The sequence below is a fragment of the Nasonia vitripennis genome, chromosome 1 (genome assembly GCF_009193385.2).
Source record: "Nasonia vitripennis strain AsymCx chromosome 1, Nvit_psr_1.1, whole genome shotgun sequence".
In the NCBI taxonomy this organism is placed as follows: domain Eukaryota; kingdom Metazoa; phylum Arthropoda; class Insecta; order Hymenoptera; family Pteromalidae; genus Nasonia; species Nasonia vitripennis.
In genome coordinates, this window is record NC_045757.1 from 28401993 (window position 1) to 28422560 (window position 20568).

Below are 20568 nucleotides of genomic sequence, written 5' to 3' on the forward strand. Positions count from 1 at the left end.
TGACGTAATTCATTGGCAAATACTTTTTTGCAGTATCAGATTCTATTTCAGAGTAGAATTTGTTCGGTTCACAGGGTAACTTTTTTCATGCACAAGTAATCGACGACCACCATATTGATTGTCAAAAATTTTACTCCTCCAACCCTCACTTAGTGTAGCCATAAGATCGTAAAAAAAGTTTTATTAACCCCGAAGCCTTTCAACAAAATCGTCTGAAATGAATATCAATTAACTCTATTCTTGAGTCAGAAATGTAAGTTTTTGACAGTTTTACCATATTGTGCGACCCTGGATTCTTCCCTATACGTTCTTGGATCATCTCCGCCGTCGGTCGCACTGGTGGCTTCCTGGGACGTCGAGCGCTTCAAAATCGGTTTGCTGCGTTTTTTTAAATCGGACTGTATGTCACTTGCGAATTTCTCGGTTTTCGATTTGAAGCTGCTTGTCATGTCGCTTATGTGCTTCGTGGCCACGTCTGCGAATGGTACATCAGACCCAAAATACATCAGCATCTTTTTCGCATTATCAAGTTTCAAGCGTAAACCGTACCGCGATTATAGCAATAGAGAGAGAGAGAGAGAGAGAGAGAGAGAGAGAGAGAGAGAGAGAGAGAGTAACTGTTAATGTCTTGCATGACGATTCGATAATCGCGATAGAGTCACGGTTGGTTAAAGTCGCGTTAGAGTGGAAGAAGAAGAAGAAATAAATCGCCTGATTCGCCTTACGATTCGCGGTTGTCTTGAACTCTTTTCCAGGTGCAAATGCAAACTCTGGTGGCGAGCCTGGTTTCAGGCTCTGATCTTGGATGATCTGTCGACTTCTCGTCGTCTCCGTGCGGTTAGATCTTCTCTCGCTTTCGGCCTCAGACTCGCTGGGAGGCATAGTGATGATCGGTGACCTGATGGCCTGGGCCCGAGGTGGTTGAACCTTTCTGTATCGCGGCTCCTCGCTTTCGCTCTCACTAGGTGCCCACTTGGCCCTGATTCGACTCGTGTCAGCTTCGCTCTCGTAGTCGGATTCGCGGAACTGGCCCTGGATGAATTTCTTTGGTGTCGGCACGTTGAAGGAGCTCTTCCTTTGCGGCTGTTGATTGCTACCGGTTATCGGGCTAGTAGATGATTGCTGCTTCGTCTGGTTCTCGCCAAACTTGATTACGCGACTCGTCTGCTCGACCGTGATGATCCTCCGCGTGTTCTCCGTGGACTCGTCCATGCGCACGGTTTTTTTCATCTCCGTGCCTACGGCATTATGGTATGGCACACCGCTATGCCCCTCGTAAAATGACTGACGAGGTGGCGCGTAAGCCATTTCCGGTGGAGAACCGGGAAGAAGCACGGACTTAGGTCGCGGCTTTTCTTCCGTGACGGTCTGTCTCTTGGTAATGCTCTCCTTCGCTGTTTCGGCAAATGCCGAAGGAGGCGCCGTTGCTGGTTTTCCTATTTAGAGAACAGAGGGTATGGTGATGGTGATGGTGGTGGTGCGTGATAGAAGTAGAAAAAAGGCTCGGCGAGCTCAAAGAAGTAGACGTTATGTGCGTGAAAAGTGAGAGATAGATGTAAATATAGAGACGCTGCATAGAATGCTGAGAGAAAAGCAAGCAAGCGGGCAAGCAAAGAGAGTGCGTTAATCTGCCTGTTTGAGCAACGCTCGGAGAACAAGCGAAGGTAATAAGCTGTAGGAAAAGAAGCAAGTAAGCTAACTGAAGCAGGAAAGGGATGCATTTGAGCGATAAATCAACGAATTTGCCCATTGCACTAGTTTACGTAAGCTGTAAAATAATTTTCTGTGTAAAGATAATCAAGCCACGGAAAATGTCCCAAGTTCTTGTACGTTGCAGTTTATTACATATATTACATGTGTCTGACATTTTAACAGGGTCCGATTAAGCGTAATTCTTATAAATTACAAAAATATACATTCTTAATGATTAGTGATTTCTAGAGCATCTAAGATTTTAAAAGTATACATAATGCCTGTGTGTTTTCATCATATTTATTGCTTATCAAGTGGCTGGGACATTCACCTTAGAAGAAGAAATAGCGGTTGCTGCGAGATTTGAACGAACCTGAACTAGAAAAGGATGATTTAACTGATTTGACTGATGATGATGATTTTGTGTCCGACAATGTTTGAGCTGATGTTTGAGGTTTCCAGAGCGATGATATCTTACTACCATCATAATCGCTTTCATAATCGCTTTCGCGGAACTCACCCTTAGCGAATCTCGAAGAGCTTTGGGACACCTGAGTTTTTTCCTGCAAACAAAAAATGAGGTTAACACATTTTCTAATTAAAAGCATCGTTCAACTGTGAAAACATCAAAAACACCAATCGGTACAATTAGCTTATTATTATAATTAGTCTAGCGATATATAATTACGCTAAGAGAAATCCACAAAAATGCACAATTGTGTTATGTGAATTTCTATGAATGATTTATTAATGCAAACATGATCATGTTTTGAGATTAATGTGTTAACTCAACAAATATGTATTTGTTTCAATGTTGAGAAACACAAATTAGACTTAAGTTAAGCTTATTACTCGTAGTTAACAAAATCATCACACAGGAATATTTTGACTAGTACAAATTTCTATCATACATGAGGGGTTTCTAAGGAATGAACACAAAACCAGCACACAATATTGCGTTCTTTCGAACCTTTGCAGGAGCTGGCCTGTATCGCGGCTGTGGTGACTTCTCGACTACTTTCTCCACGAATGAGCTTCGTTGCATTTCAGTTTTGGGTGCACTGGAATAGGATTGGCTTTGTGAGAATGAGGATGAGGTGGTGCCTTTTTGACTGCTACTGTAACTCTTGCTCTCCATAAAACTGGATTTAGATTCAGATAATGAAGAGTAGGATTCTGAGAATGACTTTTGTTGCTGTTGACGCAATGGTTCATCTGTATCTGCCATGTATCCACTTTCTGCCTGGAAAGATTTCGGTTTGAATTTTGGCGATTCTGGTTTGTAGGGCTTTGACAAACAAGATTTCGTTGGTTGAACGTAGACTGGTGGTGATCCAGGCTTTGGCAGTGTTCCGTATTGTTGAGATTGACTAGTCTTCTGCTGGTATTGTCGAGAATCCTTTTCGTATAGTGTGGATGTTTTCTTGACAGATGATTCTTTTAAATCTGGAGTGACAACTGGCCTGGGTGGCCCGGTTAAAGTAGATGAGGGAACTTCAAAGCTCGATGGTGGAAATGGTTCAGGTTCAGTCGACCTTGGCCTACATGTATGGCTGGACACTGGCGCTTGAACATGCCGGTATCCGCTTGTTGATTTTAGGGTGTTGTCAATTTCAGATTCATACTCACTTTCGCTGTAGAACGAAGTCCTTGAATATCGGTTTGATGAAGATGTTGGTGGAGCTGTGGGTGTGCTCACTTTGTAATCTCTAGAAATATATTCTTCAGTCTTTTTAGTCTGCACTGGTGATGGTCCAGTCTTTACTCCACTTGAAGGAGTGTAACTTGGTTTTTTATCGAATGATCTTTCGTAAGTCTTTTCTACCTTTTCAACTTTTTTTTCCTGAACATATGGACCTGGAGCATATCCAATTTCTGGAGGTGTTCCAGGTTGCAAAAGTGGACACGGAGCTGGAGCTGGAGCCGGAGATGCATGGTACATTTTAACAACTGGTTTAGAGAAGTCTGATACACTTTTGACTAAACCAGGCGCTCTTAAGTCACAAGTGCCGTCAGGCCAAGGCCTTGCCACTTGCTTTTTGACTGATTCATATTTCTTCTCAGTAGTTTCTGTTTTGTGCACATCACACTCAGCCCGATATTTCTCTGTAACTGACTTTTCTTCGATAGTATTTACCGTGTGGTCTACTTTAATCGTTTCCGCATTGTATATGATAGGTTTAGGTTTTGGTGGCGAAGGTGGAGGTTCAATCTTAGTCTCCGATATACGAGTCTCCTTCGATCCAAATGATTTCTTCTCCAATGAACTGGACGATTCGATAGTAGTTTGAGTACAACGATATTCTGGTTTCAGTTCTACCTCTTTCTTGGATTCTGAAGCAGAAACTTTGTAATTTTGCTCTGGGAGACTCCATTCTTGTTTGTCTGTGAACGTTGTGGTGGTATCCTTTTGCTGAGGTGGCCATGATTTCGTAGTAGAATCTGCACTCTTATGAGCCCAATTTTTTTCCATTGCTAATGCATCTGTTGACGTAGACGATGAATATCCGTCACTTTTACCAAGCTCAAATGGTGGTGGGATAGAAAGTGGGCGTGTTGGAGTCTTCTCTTGAGGTTTTGGTTGGGCCTTGGGTGGAGCTGTAGGGAATATCTTGACACCCCCTACGGGAGCATCAATAGGTGAATGACTTTTTTCAAAAGATTCTTGCAGTTGTTTTGCTTTTAATGAAACGTCTGGTCGTGTTCTCGTCATTTCTTCTGGTTTTGGCGCATATCCAATTTCTGGTGGAGGCTCAGGCACAAGATTAAATCCCTTTAACATGGCTTCAGCACTCTCCGATTGTGCTGCTAATTTAGAAATAGTCAAGGTACCGTGGATTGGAGACCCAGATGCAGTTACATCTTCTAATATTGTTCTAGTGCATTCCAAAGGTGCCAACTTATGTTCTTCATATGGGAAGTCAAACATGGTGTTATCAATGCCACGTGACGAGGATGAGCTCTTTTCAAATTTATTGAAAATATCCTGTACAGCACGTTTACCGGCTTTGATATCTGGTTTTGGTGCTTCATGAGCAGCTTCCTCAAACTTAGTGGTGCGTTCGTAATTCTTTGTTAGTTGATCGACTCTGACATCGCATCCAGGACCGGTTCCGTCATCTTCATCAGTTAGCTTTATCATTTCCTTGGGTCCTTTGGGAAAACTATCACTGCCCTTTGACATAGATTCAAAGAAGCTGAGAGCATCCTTGCGTGCCATAGTTGATGTTTCGATATTTTCGTTTTCAATTAATTCAGTTTTCTCTTCGAAGACACTTTTACCTCCCCTTGTGCTTTCGGTAGTTTCCGTCTTTTCTTCTCTCTTCGAAGCATCGAATGGTGCTGGCTTATGTTCAAGCTTCATGTGGAACTTCTGCTCAGATTTCGTTTCACTGCGGTGTGATTCAACCGAGGAAGATATCATTTCTGTGCGCGATGCCTTTTGATTTTCTTCGGTTGTTGTAGATTTAACGGTACGAATTGTAGAGGACGAGGATGTAGGAGGGAATGGAGTTTTGATTGCAGCACTTGGCTGAATCATCGTTGTAGTGATTTGTTCCGTAGTCAGGTTTGCGCCAGGTATTTCAGTCGGCTGGCCGCAGCAAAGCTATTATTTGAATAATGTTTTAGAATATCTTCAGAATTGTGTAAACAAATTTACATTCATATAAAATAAAAATATAGTTAAACCATTTTAAAGTAAAGAGACAGAATGCAGCCATTTTTAATTTTATCCATTTTTACTTACTTTCTTTGCATTTTTATCTGCCACATTTTCGTAGACAAGCGTTTTGTGCATTTCAACCATTGTGTCAGGTGTTGGTTCGAATACTGCAAAATCAGCAATGCTCTGTGCCTCTCCGCCGGCATTCGTAGCTCGAACCATGTACTTTCCTGCATGCTCTTTCTCCGCTGTAACGTTAATCATTTTAAGATTAAGATATGTCAGTTTACGTCTAAAGTCAAAGACTGGTAAGTCCATCGTACCTTTATCGATGAGCAAAAGATAGCAATTGCCTTGCTGTTTCATTCTGTACTCCGGTTCAATAAGAGGTTCGTCGTCCTTGTACCATGTTACAGTTGGATCAGGTGTTCCAGTAATTTCAACCTCCATGATTACTCTGTCGCCTTTTTTCACCACTTGAGCTTGAAGTCTTCGGCCAAATACAGGCGGGAAAATGGTTTCTTCGTGCAAAAAAAGTTAGATTTAATTTATGTATTTTCAACAATGAAAAAAAAATTATTGAATTATTAAATATACTTACTTTTGACAACTAGATCAGCTGTACTGCTCGCATTTCCTACTTCATTTCTAGCGGCACAAGTGTATCTACCAGCATCTCTGACCTTGACGTCCTTAATTTCAAGCTTTACGTGATTATGATCGTAGCTCAGTTTTATGCCGCTCTTAGCTTGTATTTCCGCTCCATTCTTTGTCCATGTTATCAGTGGTTGTGGAAATCCTAAAATATGAATAATGAAGTTTTAATATCCAGCGAAACTCAATTTCTTCAATGCGAACAATATATTAATCCGAATTCGTACCGTCGACGATTCCTTCGAGTATAATGTCCGACCCTTGATCGACTATCATTCCAGTGACAGGCGAAACGAACCTTGGAGCAGTCTGTTTTCTACAAGGCTTTTGAACTTGAACTTGATGCTTGCATTCTTTTTGCCTCGTACCCCCCGAGTCTTGAGTAATGATTACCCTCTTTTCTTGACGGATTTCATCAGGCGCGTCTTGCACAATTCGTTCGAACTCTTCGATTTTCTGTGACTGTTTTTGATTAAAATAAATTAATTGTTGTTTCTCAAATATCAAGTCAAGGTTTTTACAAAATCTAGTCTTGTTTATAAATCATCGGATAAGAATTTTTGTCTAGTTTACTTTTATAGAAAACTTGTTTTGTACTAGTAATATATAATATCTGAGACATTGAAACTCTGACTTTAATTTTAATTTAAAAAAAACAACATTTAATAATTTACACTTTAAAAAACAACTTAGATGTTAACTTACTTGAACAACAGGCGGTGCCCCATTGTAGGCACTGGACTGCTCGGAGCTCTGGGAGGTTTTCTTCACACACAAACTGGTCGGCTGATGGGCTGGACAGCTGGATAGGTTGGAGGTGCTCGTCGTCGAGACGTATTCCTTCTTCATGGAGGTGTGCGTAGTCGAGGATTCCATGATTGATGACGACGTCTTGGTCATTGTCTGGCTGTCAAAGAGGCCACTCTCGCCTGCTGTCTTCTCGCTCGAGAAGTACTTGTCGCTACTGCTCGAGGCCTGCATCTCGGCGGCTGCGATGGGCAGTTGGATCGGCTTGATTTGCCCCTCCTCCCCCGCTTTGACCCCTCCACCTGTGTACACAGTACAAATCACGATGATTAATCGATTTATCAATAGATCGATATCGTCGCCCGCTGAGTAACGTGTTTGCAGTGCGAGGGAGAGAGAGAGAGAGAGAGAGAGAGAGAGAGAGAGAGAGAGAGAGAGAGAGAGAGAGAGATGGGCGTGTGTGAATTTTGGCACAGAGATCGACAATGGGAGGCTGTCCTTGTCACGGGGATCGTTTCTTTTCCTATCGGTACATACGTGCATCTATCCTTGTCGGGGCTATGCCCTGTCATCGTCTCAAAAATAACAAAAAAATTGCCTGTTTTGAACACTGGCGCGCGATCGGATCGTCTATTTTGACGCGTTGAATCATTGTACGGTCGTGTATGCGAGGCACGTGATAATTTAGAGGTGCAGTTAACGTGTAGTGCCTTGTTAATTAGATTGTATCTATATATAAGGGTCTCAATAATACTATTTTTATAGATCGTATCGGTATGCGACGTATGATAATTTGTAGTGTTTGAAGGATCGACATTTGTGATACTACTCTGTGTATCTTTGAAACAGTGTATTATGAATAATTATGATTGGTGATTATTTATAAAATATGTTATAGGTTATAATTATTTTCTTTTTCCAACCAAATTACAGTGGGTAAATAAATGCACATTATGAACTCTAGCTTAATTTGAACGTTTTGTGATTTTTATGATATTTAACGATTTAATTATTTTTATGTGTTTTGCGCAATATACAAATTAAACAATTGTCAGAGTTTGACTGGCTGCCCATTTGATATAAAAAATCGCTATTTCGTCCATACTTAGTCAAGAAGCTACGACTTATGAAATGCTTTAAAAGAAAATTATATCAGAAGTATTCATAGTAAAAATTCTGCATGACATGTATTAAGCTAAAATATTTATATAAAAATATAAAAACGTGACATATTATCATATACCGAATATATTCCCTCTAGGAATTTTGAATCTAATAAATTAGCTACATTTTCTGAAGCTTTTCCATCAACCAAAACCAGAGGTCGTATAAGTCTGAACTAAAAAGAAATATAAAAAAGCTCTGATCATCAACGAAATCCATCGAACACAGTCTTATTTTTCACGAAGCCAACCTTCGGGCTCGACAAAACTAAATTGAGCGTCGCCTCTTACAGACCGTCTTTTTCTTGCTCCTACTTGATCTCTCAGCTAGCCATCCCTAGACCTATCCCTACGTCTTCCATCCCCTTCCCGCACCTTCCTCGCTCTCTATCTCTTCCACTCTTGGACCAGTCGTTGACAGAACGATCGACAGCCGTGTGCGGACGCGGACGTGTGCCGAGGAGCTCAAGGAACAGAGAGAAGAGAGCGCGTGTGCGCCGGCAGAGAGTACGAATATTCACGTATACCTGCGCTGCAGCCGAGGCGACGTGAAAATAGACGGCCTGATTCGTCAAATGACGAGCGGCAGAGGCGCGCAATCACACCTGCTGCTGATGCTGCTGAGCTGAGTTGAATGTGGGGAGAGCGACGAGGAGCCATTATAATTTAACCGAGGGAGTCCGACGATTATTATAGTGCAATTGCGATGTTAGAGGGACGCGCGCGTTTCCGAGGTCTCGCACGAGTCTGCAAGCTTTCGATGTGTTGGATCGTTTGGTAGGATTAGAGAGGGATGCTCGTACGAGACGAGTGCCTGGTTGTAGAGTAGTTCCTGTCTGTTTTTTGAGCAGGAAGTTTATTTATAGGTGTTGGTAGACGATCGAGGTGGAGCGATCTTTGGGTCGGTTAAACGTAATATTTTATTGTAGACGAGAAAAATGGAGCTTGTTGTGCTTCGATTTGGTCAAAGAGTGTCACCCATTTAATGGATTTTTTGTTTACATTTTTATACCGTCATTTTAATTCACTACTATTCATAACGTGATGATTAAATATTGGTTTTAAAATTTCAATGTGCATGATTTATTAATAAAAATTGCTCATCTCGATGTAACGTATTTAGATGTATAATTTAATATTTCATTGCACACACGAGCAAACGGAATATCAAAGCGAGCTCAAGGAGCAGCTGTTATTATGAGTCACAGTGTTGTAATGAATTTAATTCGGTGGCAGTGTACACATGCGGATATTAAGACACTGTGTTCGCTAAATGAATAACTGAGATATTAAAGTCCTGCGAATAGTTGACATTTGAATTTATGTCTGTCTGGGATTTACAGTTTCTAATTCTCTGAAATTTATGTAAGTTGACAACTTGTCTGGAGTAATGATAAAAATGCAGGTGCGAACGCGGAAATCGCGTGCATGAATCAACAGCTTTTCTCGTATGCTAAATTAAATTTTAACAATTTTTAAAACAAAATTGACACCGTTCTTTCGTTGAATATGATTCTAATAAATCTAGATTACGCCTACGACGTTTTCGCGACGATGTGCGAATTCCTGGTTATTCAAAATCCGTGAATCATTAGATCCAATAGTCTAGCTATTCAAAGTATGTATGGTCAAAAATAAATTGAGTCCAACAGTCATACTAATGAGCGCAAGCAACTATGAAAAACGTCGTTACGCGACTATCAACCTTATAAGCCTTGCACCCACATCAATCCTCCAAAAATCTGAATATTTACAATCCTCGTAACTCCGAAATTCGCGCAAGACGAGCCTCTTTCATATCATACATTTCCCGCTTTATATTATGTCCGTCAACGATCGCTCGCAATCTGTCGCGACTTCAATTCTCTCGTCATACTTCCGTCGTTGTTTCCTCAGCTCGGTTTCACGCTCGAGAGCAATACACATAGGCATTGCGTGTAACCTGTAGCTGGCAGCTCTCCAAAATATCGTGCAAATAAATCCAGATAAATTCAGATTCGAGAATGCGCGACTATCTGGAGCGAGAAATTCAAGCCGACTCCTGGCCCGGATCTCTCGCCAAACTGGGAACTCGCGCGACTTTTAAACTGGCCGCTCGGATTTCCCAAACACTGGTCTACCTGCTTCAAGCGTAATTAGCAGCTCGTTATCAGTTGCTCCGTGGGTACTATTTTCATTTTGAGTCTTGGAGACTATCCTTCTTCTATTTTATTTTAGGTCTTTTTTTAAAATTGACTTTTGAATAAAACGCGCGAAGCGACAAATTTTAATGCAGCATAACGAAGAACTCGTATGGTTCGATGAATAATATTTTTATGCCTGGCACTCATACGATCGTTAAATTTTACGATGTTTTCGTTACGTTCTCTTAATTACAAGGCGCGGAACATTTCTAACTTTGAGTGACTAATAAAATGGGAATTCGGAAATGTAATGAAGTTGTAAATGCCGATGAAACAAGATTTTACTTCAGAGAGACTATATTTTTAATAATAATTGTGATTTTCTATTTGTCATCCGAGGAAACATATCTTTCAATCATCAATCTACCAGAGAAGATGAGAAGACCGATTCTCGCCCCATCACTCACTCATCCCGATTCTCTCGCCCTCTCGCTTTTTTTTAATCCTCTTTCTCTCTCTCTCTCTCTCTCTCTCTCTCTCTCTTGCGAGTACAAATTACGTAAGTAAAGAGAGTGTTCCCTCGCTAAGGAAAAGCCTAGTAAAAGATAGTCTCTCTTCTGATGGTCGTAGCATCCCCGCCTGGCTCGCTATTTCGGCCCGGCTAGCGGGGCCTCCCTCTTCGAAAGTTCAAATGCACGGACACGATCCCGACGAAATTAGCAGCAGAGCCGGCGCACACACGCGTCTGATCCATCGAACGACCGGCTTGGCATGATTCGAATAATAAAAAAAAAAAAAATTACGAGACCTGTCGACATCGTATATGACGAGCGCGCGAATTTTCACTCGTGCGGGTGTACCTTCGCTTCCGCTGCTTTCGTCTGCTACTGTCGCTCAGCTGATGCCTCTCGTGTATCCTTCGAGTGTACTTTTTTCTCTCGTGGCACAGTTTTCGATGTTTTACTCTTGGATACACTCTTTCGATTCTGGTTTAGGCTCGTTTTATATTATCGCACTCTAAGTCTGTGTCTCCTCCTTCGGGCTTTTTATATCGCTGAAGAGAAAAGAGAAGATCGATGTCGTTCGATGCAGGGAAATAAATCACTCAGAAAATCGAAAATAATCACACGTATCGTTCGTATTACAGTAATAATAAAGCAGAAGAAGAAAAAGCTCGCCGTGTCGATGCGTATCGAGCTCTCTCGCGGAGGGCTGCTCTGCGCGCTCGCAGGTTCTCCGGTAGCAGCAGCAGCAGCAGCGGCGGCTGACGGACCGACTCACGACGACGACGACGACGACGACTCTCCACGGCCAGCGGGTATTTGTGCCGACGAAAATAACGTATTTCTGCGCGTGCCTCGCACGGTACTCTCCCTTTCTTTTTCTCTCGCGCTCCCTTCCCACTCTCTTTCTCTCGCGCTTTAACAGAGAGCACGAGAGAGTGAGAGCGAGATACAGATCTCGAGTTATACTTACTTTCTTTATCTCTCTCTCTCTCTCTCTCTCTCTCTCTCTCTCTCTCTCTTTCACTCTCTCTCTCGCGCGCGCTCGCAAGAGCGATCAGAGAGCCCTTTGTACCGCTGTAACTCCGAGTTGATTTTCTTCTCTCGGGGATAATCGTTTTGGGCTTTTTGTTGCAAGCGTTCCGAGTGGATTTCGCTGTAGCCTCATGACGTGGGCTCATTAGCGCTCGAGAGCGGAGCTGGACACGAGAGAGGATTTTGAAAGTTTGGCGCGGGTGTGTTGTGCAATGCGCGTATAAGCGGCCGGCTCGTGCTCGCGATTTTCGCGAGACGAGAGCGCTTGTTGACGTTTGCTTGATTGATCGCGACTTACTTGAACCACTAGAGCTTTATCTGATGTTTTGTGTATTTTGGGATGGGTTGAAAATATACGGTTAACGAATGTTTGTTGCTGACGAGTTTTGGAAGCAATTTTGAAGAAGAGGGTTTGAATTTTGTCGTTTAGATATACCTATATGTCAATGGAATAATTAGAACGAATCGTGCATTGTGAGGCAGTTGTAATTTTATTTTAATGCATATGAGTATTATCTTACCGATTTGTGGTGCCATGGAATGAATATGTTTTTAATCAATCAAATCAAAATATACAAGTTATTATATTACAGATATTGCTGCACTTTCGGATATTTGTAAATATTCTGTTTGTAAACATCAATTTCTTTTATTTTGTGAAAATCGGCGTAACCATTCACAAAACGTAATCAGAATCGGACCGAACGATCAGAAGTAACCAAGTCTACGGTGCTAAGTAAAATTTCATAAACACAGTTACTGGCTGAACGCCAGACCCGACGATAAAAACTTCAATATTTTCATATATATTGTTTTGAAATCCGTACGCGTATGCGCACAGCGTTATATGATTTTTCCAGAAAACTGCTACGACTCTATTCCTGTATCCCCGAATTCTATTTTCAATTCCCACACGTTCCGGCTTTAAAAGCGAGGCAACGCCAGCATACACCGCATTGATTCGAAAAAAGAAATCGATAAAAGCTCGGGACACACATGAGTAAAAAAGCGTATAATCTTCAAAACCGTTCCTCGTGATGCCGATTTGCGCGAGAAAGAGAGAGCGTTGTAAAACAATAATTTCGTAATCGGCCGGCATCTATAGAAGCGGCGGGAAAATCGACACAGTCGTGAATGAAGAATAGAGGGAAATTCGAGTATTAATAACTCGTGGCACCGTTGCACGAGAGCTTCGGCGTTATTTTCGCCTCTGATGGCCCGCAACCCCGTTTCGTCGGTTGCTAGTAAAAGTAGTAAAAGAGACGCGCGCGAGTGACTATACGATGCGCTCATCATCCAGTTTCTTTAGCACGTGAAAAAGAAGACCGGCGCTGATATGCTGTCGCAAGTGTGTATAACGATGTGTGCCGGTCGTCTTTTTCCGTACGTACACCTACGCCGACGCGCATTTCTCGCTTAACGACGAGACCCCACGGAGTAGATTGTTTTCTTTTTGTGGACTCGCGTGTGGAGGATCTATTTTTCCTTTTTACAGCTAGATTTTAAATTTTTTATAGTTGACAATTTTTTATGTTTTTGTTATTTTTTCTTTTATACAAAAGATATTTTCATGAACGTCAATGTATAGAAGTTTATGATTTTTTTGTATCGTTTTCTATTATTACTTGCTCATTTCCGGGAATCGATGTATATGGTGGTGAACACGATTTTCAAAACTGGTTTTACGAATTAGCATTCGAATTTGTTATGAATTATAAAAGGAACTCACCGACTTCAATTTTTGCCTCACAAACTGCTTTTCCAGCTGCATTTTCCGCAACGCAGGAAATATTGCCCGCGTGAACACTTCCTACTTCCGGAATGGTTAGTACCTGGCGATCACCACTGACAGAAACCAGAAAGTCTTTTCCATGAACTGGTCGTTCGTTGAAGAACCACTGAATCTGTATAGAATAATTGGCACAATTAAAGTTAAATGCGATTTTGTTGTACAATTGGAGTTCACCAGTAGAAAAGATTATTAATCATTTTATCCAAATTGATTTGATTCTCTTATTCATCATCAATAATCAATGTGCAAGCATACCCCAGATCTAAATCAGGTCTTTTATTTAACTTTGAAAAGACATAAAATTTATTACACGGCGCGTTTCGAAGTTTATGGTGTAAGCGTCCGTTGCGAGTAATGTATAGCACTTAAAACCGCCCGTTCGCATACGAAGATGCACTTTTTGACTCAGAATGTAGGTCAATTGCGGCATCCTGGAATGTTGACCTTCGAATCGCTCAAACTTCTCAATCACCGCATAATATATGGTACACATGAAAGTCGATGTTCGTGAATTTGCATTTTTTAAACGTAGACAACTTTTTACCTAAGCAACCGTTTTTAACCTACCAAGGCTAAAATTAAAGATCTTTTCCAGGGCAAGACTCTGGTGACAGGGGGAGGTGTGTTCAGCTTTGGCCACCTTCGGCACCCTTAACTTTCACTCCTGTTAAATACATACACCCTCGCTGGAAAAAAAGCTCACTTTCTCTGCTTGTTGCGCGACGTAGTGAGTCTATCTCGGATCAGGATTCGGAACGTACGCAGTCGCTGCCGCGTACTCATCGGCACTCCGCGCTCGCGCGCTGTTTGAAAAATATGTGGACCGAGGTACTGCGAGAGTCATACTACAGAATTACACACTGAGTTCTAATCTCATACAGGAAAGTGCGCGCTCTGGATCCCGGTCCGAGATTTTATTTAAAAAAAGCTTTCTGATACGGCACCTGGAGCAATTAGTAAAATGCAAAGTTCGACGGCATGTACTCGATGTCTGGGAGGCGCAAACTGAAAATGCCTCTACCAGGATCAAAGTGCTGAAAAAGATCTTTAATTTTACCCTTGGTAGGTTAAAAATGGTTGCTTGGGTAAAAAGTTGTCTACGTTTAAAAAATGCAAAAAATGCAAAAAATCAAAAATATTTTGATTTTTCACGGACCGGCGATTTTGCTCTTTTTAAAATTCTGATAACTTTTGACTCGGGTTGTCATTGTTAATCGTCCAGGACTTAAATTGAAGATCTTATCTTGTTCTTTGGTTTTGAAAATTTAGATTAAACCCCTCTTTGTTGAATAGCTATATATATGACAATCAAAAAGGTCGAAAAAGGGCCTCTGATAGCCATAAGCATATTTCCATAAGAAATTGATAAGCATACATATAGCTAATCAACAAATAAAATGTTAATCTAATTTGGTAAAATCAAAGTACAAGAAAACGAGCTTCAATTTAAGCCCCGTATGGGTGACCACAACCGCCCGAGTAAAAAGTTATTAGGATTTTAAAATAAAAAAATTACCTTGTGTTTTTTATGAAAAATTTCGATTTTTCGCTATTTTCAGACCAAGGCAACTTTCAATGTAAGCAACTATTTTTAACTCACCAGGGCTAAAATTGAAGATTTTATCTCATACTTTGATCCTATAAATACGAATTTACTGTTTGCACCCCCAGAGCTTGAGTACATGCCGTTGAACAATGGCTACTTTTCATGAATTTTTACGACGAAAATTTCACGAAAAAAATTTTAAATCGCCCAGAAATCATTGTGCCGAGGTCGATATCGCAGGATCATCGCCTTTTCAGTGTTCTATAGACCTCAAAGGATAAGAAAAGTGTGGTAGCGGCGATGTATGATCGAATTTTTTTTTCGGATTTTCGAGCACTCTAACTGCATATTTTCTGTAGATTTCCCCATATAGCGAGTTCTTTGTCCTCTACGTTAATTAGAACTCATGGAAATGAAAATTAAGATTCCTTTAGGATGATCAAAATTAATGCGTCATATGATTATACCATTTGGAAATCAAGAATAAATTCAAGATTCATAGTGATAGACATAACTCGCTTACACAAAAGTTCAGAATTATAAATATTGACTCAAATATTTGCAAAAACATTTACTATCCAATTAAACAACCTAATTATCGGCGATCAATTTTCAAGTGTAAACACATTAGCTCAAGCCAGCACAATTAAGACATTCGTACTAAAAACAAACTTTATCATCATATTTGAACGATTTTCTTCCCACACTGACACTTACGATTATAAGCAATAGGATAAAAGTTAATAGAGCCATGATTCGCGCGAGCCTCGATTCAGACTGGATTATGTCGAAGATGCTCAGAAATGTATCTAAAGCTGCATGTGGGATCGGTGGGTTGCAGAAATGGCAAAATGCTTTTTGGCATGCGTTCCATCTCGAATAAGACACGCCATTTGTTTAATTCTTATATATACATAGAGATTGCATTGTAGCTATTTCAAATTGATCGCGGTAGAAACTCATTGAGAATCACAAAACTGAATCGACCTGTACTTATAATATTAAATCACGTTATATAATTTCATTTGACGATATAGGCAGTTAAATTAGTAGCTTAACGAAACTGTAATATGCTTCAATTAAAATAATATATAATGTTAAGCATATTACGTCATAAAATGTTTGATTTTAGATATAACAAGTTATTGAACTTCCAAAACGTATACATTCTTTTTATTAAATCTATTCGTTACGTTTTGTGTACAATACGTTTTGCAGAAACTATACACATTTTTTATAGTAATTTTTTATAGATTCAGTTAGACGTGTGCTTACGAATATTAATCAATGCCTGCCCGTATTTTAATAGATCGACAGTTATCTAGTCCACGCAATAAAGCCCAGCTGCGCCTAATAATCTAAATTCTCAAAACTGAAAATAGCAAAATATCAGAACTGACCTTGGGCGAGGGCTTGCCAACAGCAATGCACTCGAACTTGGTCGTGATACCTTCGGGTACGAGTCTGCTCTCGAACTTCTCTTTGAAGTACGGCGGCACGAGTTTCTCCTCCATCTGCACGACGTTATCATCCTTACGCTGGAAATCACTGAGAACCTTGACCACGAGCTTGGCGAACGACTTAGCCTCGCCCACACGATTCGTCGCCTTGGCCGTGTAGTTGCCCTTGTCATCGGGCGTAGTCGGGTTGATTTTTAAAATGCTACGACCGGTCTCGTCGCTCACTATCTTGACGCGCTCGTTTTCCACGAGAACCTCGCCGTTCAGGTGCCAGATGACAGAGGGCTTCGGTTCGCCGGTTACCGCGCATTCAAATCGCGCCTCCTCGCCTTCGGCTATCAAAAGATCCGTCAAGAGTTTGACGAACTTTGGCGAGCTTTCTGCTGCTTCCAGGCTTCGTTCTAGAGGTTAAGAATGATTGAGATTAGTTGATCAATAGTAGAGAATTAATTATTTTTCGTGTTTTTGTTTCATTTACAGTCTGGTTATGTTTTCAATAAATTTAAAACCATGAGATTTTTTTAAACCGTATTTAAATAAATGTTTATAGAGCTAGTGTATCACGTCCGAACAAAATGTAGTATTATGGATATCCATTAGCATACAAAAGATTTATACCTCCAAACAATTTAAATAATTAAAAGGAAGAACTTTCTAATATTTTAATGCTTACGTTGAATTGTTAGCCTGCATTCACTCGATGCTTCCCCACAAGTATTAATTGCAACAACTTTGTAAACACCAGCATCATCAAGAAAAGCTTCATGGATCAGTAACGAGCATCTGTCACCTTGGAATAAAAGTTGGAAATCTGCCGATTCTTTTACCGGTCTATCATCGTGATACCATATAACCTGAAAAATACGATTTTGCTAGTATATGGACTGATAATTTGAATTAAAAAAGTAATAATATAATATAATAAAAAAATTTTAATAGATAAAAATGTATATTTCGTCAATAAGTATTCAGTCTATAATGTTTTCATTTTTATATTGTTATTCATTAAATCCCACTATAACCGTTTTTAGTGCTTTAAAAAGACAAAAATATAGTATTCTAAATATAAACCAAATCGCACGTATACATGATCACGTAATAGTCCACTATTAGCATCACGTGGAGACCGAAACAACTGTTATTTTTACACAGTTCAGTGAATCAAACAAGATACTGCAGCGATGATGTCTACATTGATACTTTGCTTTGCTATATTTTAAACTTTGTTATATTCGTGTATGCTTGATAAATTCTGTTTCCGATAAATATTATTAACAATAATCAATATAAAATTTAAAAAAATGTATTTTTTTCAAAGTATTCTTTTTGAATTAAAGCTCAATCAACAAATTATCTGTGCCACAACATTAAATAACAAATATGGCACAATAAAACGGAAATAAAAACGTCGCACCTAAAGTCCTTAGAATATGATACAATCCAACACTCTCATACCTCAGGTTCTGGCTGTCCAACGATGATACAATCCAGCCTGGCGCTGGCGCCCTCGTTGATACTAAGATCCCTAAGGGGCAACTGTATCCTCGGCGCCTTGGGCTCCATGTCCCTCTTGACCAGCGCTGGCTTCACAGCCTCGGAGTCGCTGGTGTCGGAGGGCAAGGGTCTGACCTTGACGGCGACGTCGCAGCCGGCCGTTGCCTCGCCGGCCGCGTTGCGCGCCGTCACCTCGTACCTGCCCGCGTCCTTGGGATAAGCCTCCAGCAGCTCGAGGCCGCTCCTCCCGGCTGCCTCGTCCGCACGGATCTGCCGACAGATCATCAGACGCGGGGTCATTTCCTAGCTTTCCCTCCGGCCCTTTTTTTCTTTTCCTTATGCTTTCTCTCTCGCTTTCTCCAACTCGATTCGCGCGTACACATATGCGGCGCAAAGGTGAGAAAAGAGAGAGAGAGAGAGAGAGAGAGAGAGAGAGAGAGAGAGAGAGAGAGAGAGAGAGAGAGAGTAGCGCTAAAAATACGCAGCGCGGACAAGAGATGGAACAAGTGAAAGAGATAGAGAAAGAGCCAGCGGACGAGAGAATACCGAATTAGACGTGTGGAGCTTTTAAATTATAGGACTTGGGTTAAGGGCGACCTTTCGCCTGAGCTTTTTCGTGATGAGCTTTTAGAGAGATGACGAGTTTGGTGAGATATGAAGAGACACTTAATCGTTGTTATTTTGGATGAATGTGTGTGTTTTGTGTATTTTTTTTTTAGTTGGTTATCGAGTTCGTCGACAGTAATCTGACGAAGGTATCTGTCAGCTTGTACCATTTTTGGCATCGTATAGGCTAATATGACTGTTACAATGCCGCTACCCTAAGCGGGTCTTGGGCGTTGTCATCCAGATCGGACGGGTGGGTGCCTATCACCACTACACAGCGCGTCCTTAGGTTGCGGATAGAGGAACAGCCCCTGAGAAAGAGGTTAGCTGCGAATAAATTGAATAAGCAGCCGCGGACAGCCGATAGGAACAGGCGTGGGTGTGATGAGCCCACACTGTCGAACGCATTCATCTAGAAACACTACGCAAGCACCACAACAACAAAAACACTTCACATTATCTCTTATCTCTCAATCTATCTCTTTCCTCACAGGGGCAGATAGCGACTCGGACCACTTCCTAGTAGTAGCCAAATTAAGAGCTAGACTAGTAGCGAATCAAAATAGTAAGCGAGCAAACAAGGTAGAAAGCTTCGATATTGAGAAACTACGAGATAGAACAGAGCGAATTAGGTACCAGATAGAAATTAATAACAGGTTTCAGGCACTTGAAGAAGCAAACACATCGCCGGAGGGGAATGACGAACCGAATAGCTTATGGGGGGACATCGAAAAAACGGTAAAAGAAGCCGCGAACAAAGTACTGGGTAAAAAGAAAAAGCCAAAGAGCAAACCATGGTTTGACGAAGAGTGCGAACTCTGGTTTGAAAGGCGCAAAAAGGCTAAATTAGATAGCTTACAAAATAGAAGCGATAGGACCGTAGAAGAGTATTCTAACGTAAGGAAACAGACGAGCGCGATCTACAGAAATAAGAAGCGGGAGTATCAAAAGAATCTTATTAGGAGAATAGAAACTAACAGTAAGGAATATAACCCCCGCGAAATGTACACAGGGATTAACGCCATCAGAAAGGGTTTTAGGAGTAGAGCGCAATTGATGAAGGACGAAAACGGGGACCTCGTAACAAATGACAACAAATTACTGTCGCTGTGGAAAAATTATTTCCATAAATTATTAAACGTGCACGAAAATAGCGAAGAATTAGGGGACGAAATTCACACTGCTGAACCCCACGTGGAGGAACCGAGCTACCAAGAAGTAGAGGCCGCGATTAAAAAACTAAAAAACAACAAAGCCGCGGGAAATGACTCTATACCAGCTGAGTTACTCAAATATGGGGGCGTCGAGCTCACTTTCAAAATCTATAAACTAGTATGTGCCATCTGGAAAATTGAAACAATACCCGAAAATTGGAAGGAATCTATCATTATACCGATTTTTAAAAAGGGGGATAAGACAGACTGCAATAACTATAGGGGTATTTCACTTTTAGCAACGTGCTACAAAGTTCTGTCAAACGTAATACAAGCTAGACTCACTCCATTCGCGGAAGATATAGTAGGAGATTATCAGTGCGGATTTCAGCGCAACAGATCGACGAGCGATCAAATATTTACCATAAGACAGTTGTTAGAGAAAAAGTGGGAATTTTGCGAAACCATACACCAACTATTTATAGATTTTAAAAAGCGTACGACTCTATTAAGCGAAGCAAAATGTATCAAATTCTAGTACTTCTCGGTGTACCGAAAAAACTCATGAGATTAATTCAAATATGTCTGAACGGAAGCACGGGAAAGGTCCGAGTAGGCGGTAATGTATCAGAACCCTTCATGATACGCGATGGTTTAAAACAAGGGGATGAGCTCTCTACGGTGCTGTTCAACTTAACGTTAGAGTATGCGGTTAGAAAAATGCAGGTTAGCCAGATGGGCGCAACGCTTAATGGAACAACGCAGATACTAGGCTACGCAGATGATTTGGATATACTGGGGGATTGTAGGGAAACGGTAGCAAGAAACGCGGAAATCCTCATAAAAGCGGTGGAGTATACAGGGTTAGAAGTGAGTGAATCAAAAACAAAGTACATGATTGTGGATAAGCTAGGCATCTGCAGAGGGGAGGAAGA

At 41.0% G+C, this 20568-nt stretch overlaps 1 protein-coding gene across 11 annotated transcripts in view; it reads right to left on the minus strand.

Annotated features, from left to right (window-relative positions):
* Positions 1–20568, minus strand: part of LOC100679567 (muscle M-line assembly protein unc-89) — a 68153-nt gene that overhangs the window by 4329 nt on the left and 43256 nt on the right. For 5 of the 11 annotated variants that reach the window (XM_031933624.2, XM_031933623.2, XM_031933626.2 and 2 more), the window contains 13 exons: positions 17835–18143; positions 17053–17233; positions 16320–16780; positions 13311–13485; positions 6716–7059; positions 6238–6472; positions 5958–6155; positions 5680–5877; positions 5441–5604; positions 2663–5299; positions 2066–2255; positions 726–1436; positions 275–475 (listed from right to left, as the gene is read on the minus strand). In XM_031933624.2, the coding sequence (XP_031789484.1) occupies positions 275–475; positions 726–1436; positions 2066–2255; positions 2663–5299; positions 5441–5604; positions 5680–5877; positions 5958–6155; positions 6238–6472; positions 6716–7059; positions 13311–13485; positions 16320–16780; positions 17053–17233; positions 17835–18143 (6004 nt within the window). The remainder of the gene's footprint in view (positions 1–274; positions 476–725; positions 1437–2065; positions 2256–2662; positions 5300–5440; positions 5605–5679; positions 5878–5957; positions 6156–6237; positions 6473–6715; positions 7060–13310; positions 13486–16319; positions 16781–17052; positions 17234–17834; positions 18144–20568) is intronic. The other 6 variants (XM_031933625.2, XM_031933632.2, XM_031933631.2 and 3 more) reach the window with 6 other exon arrangements.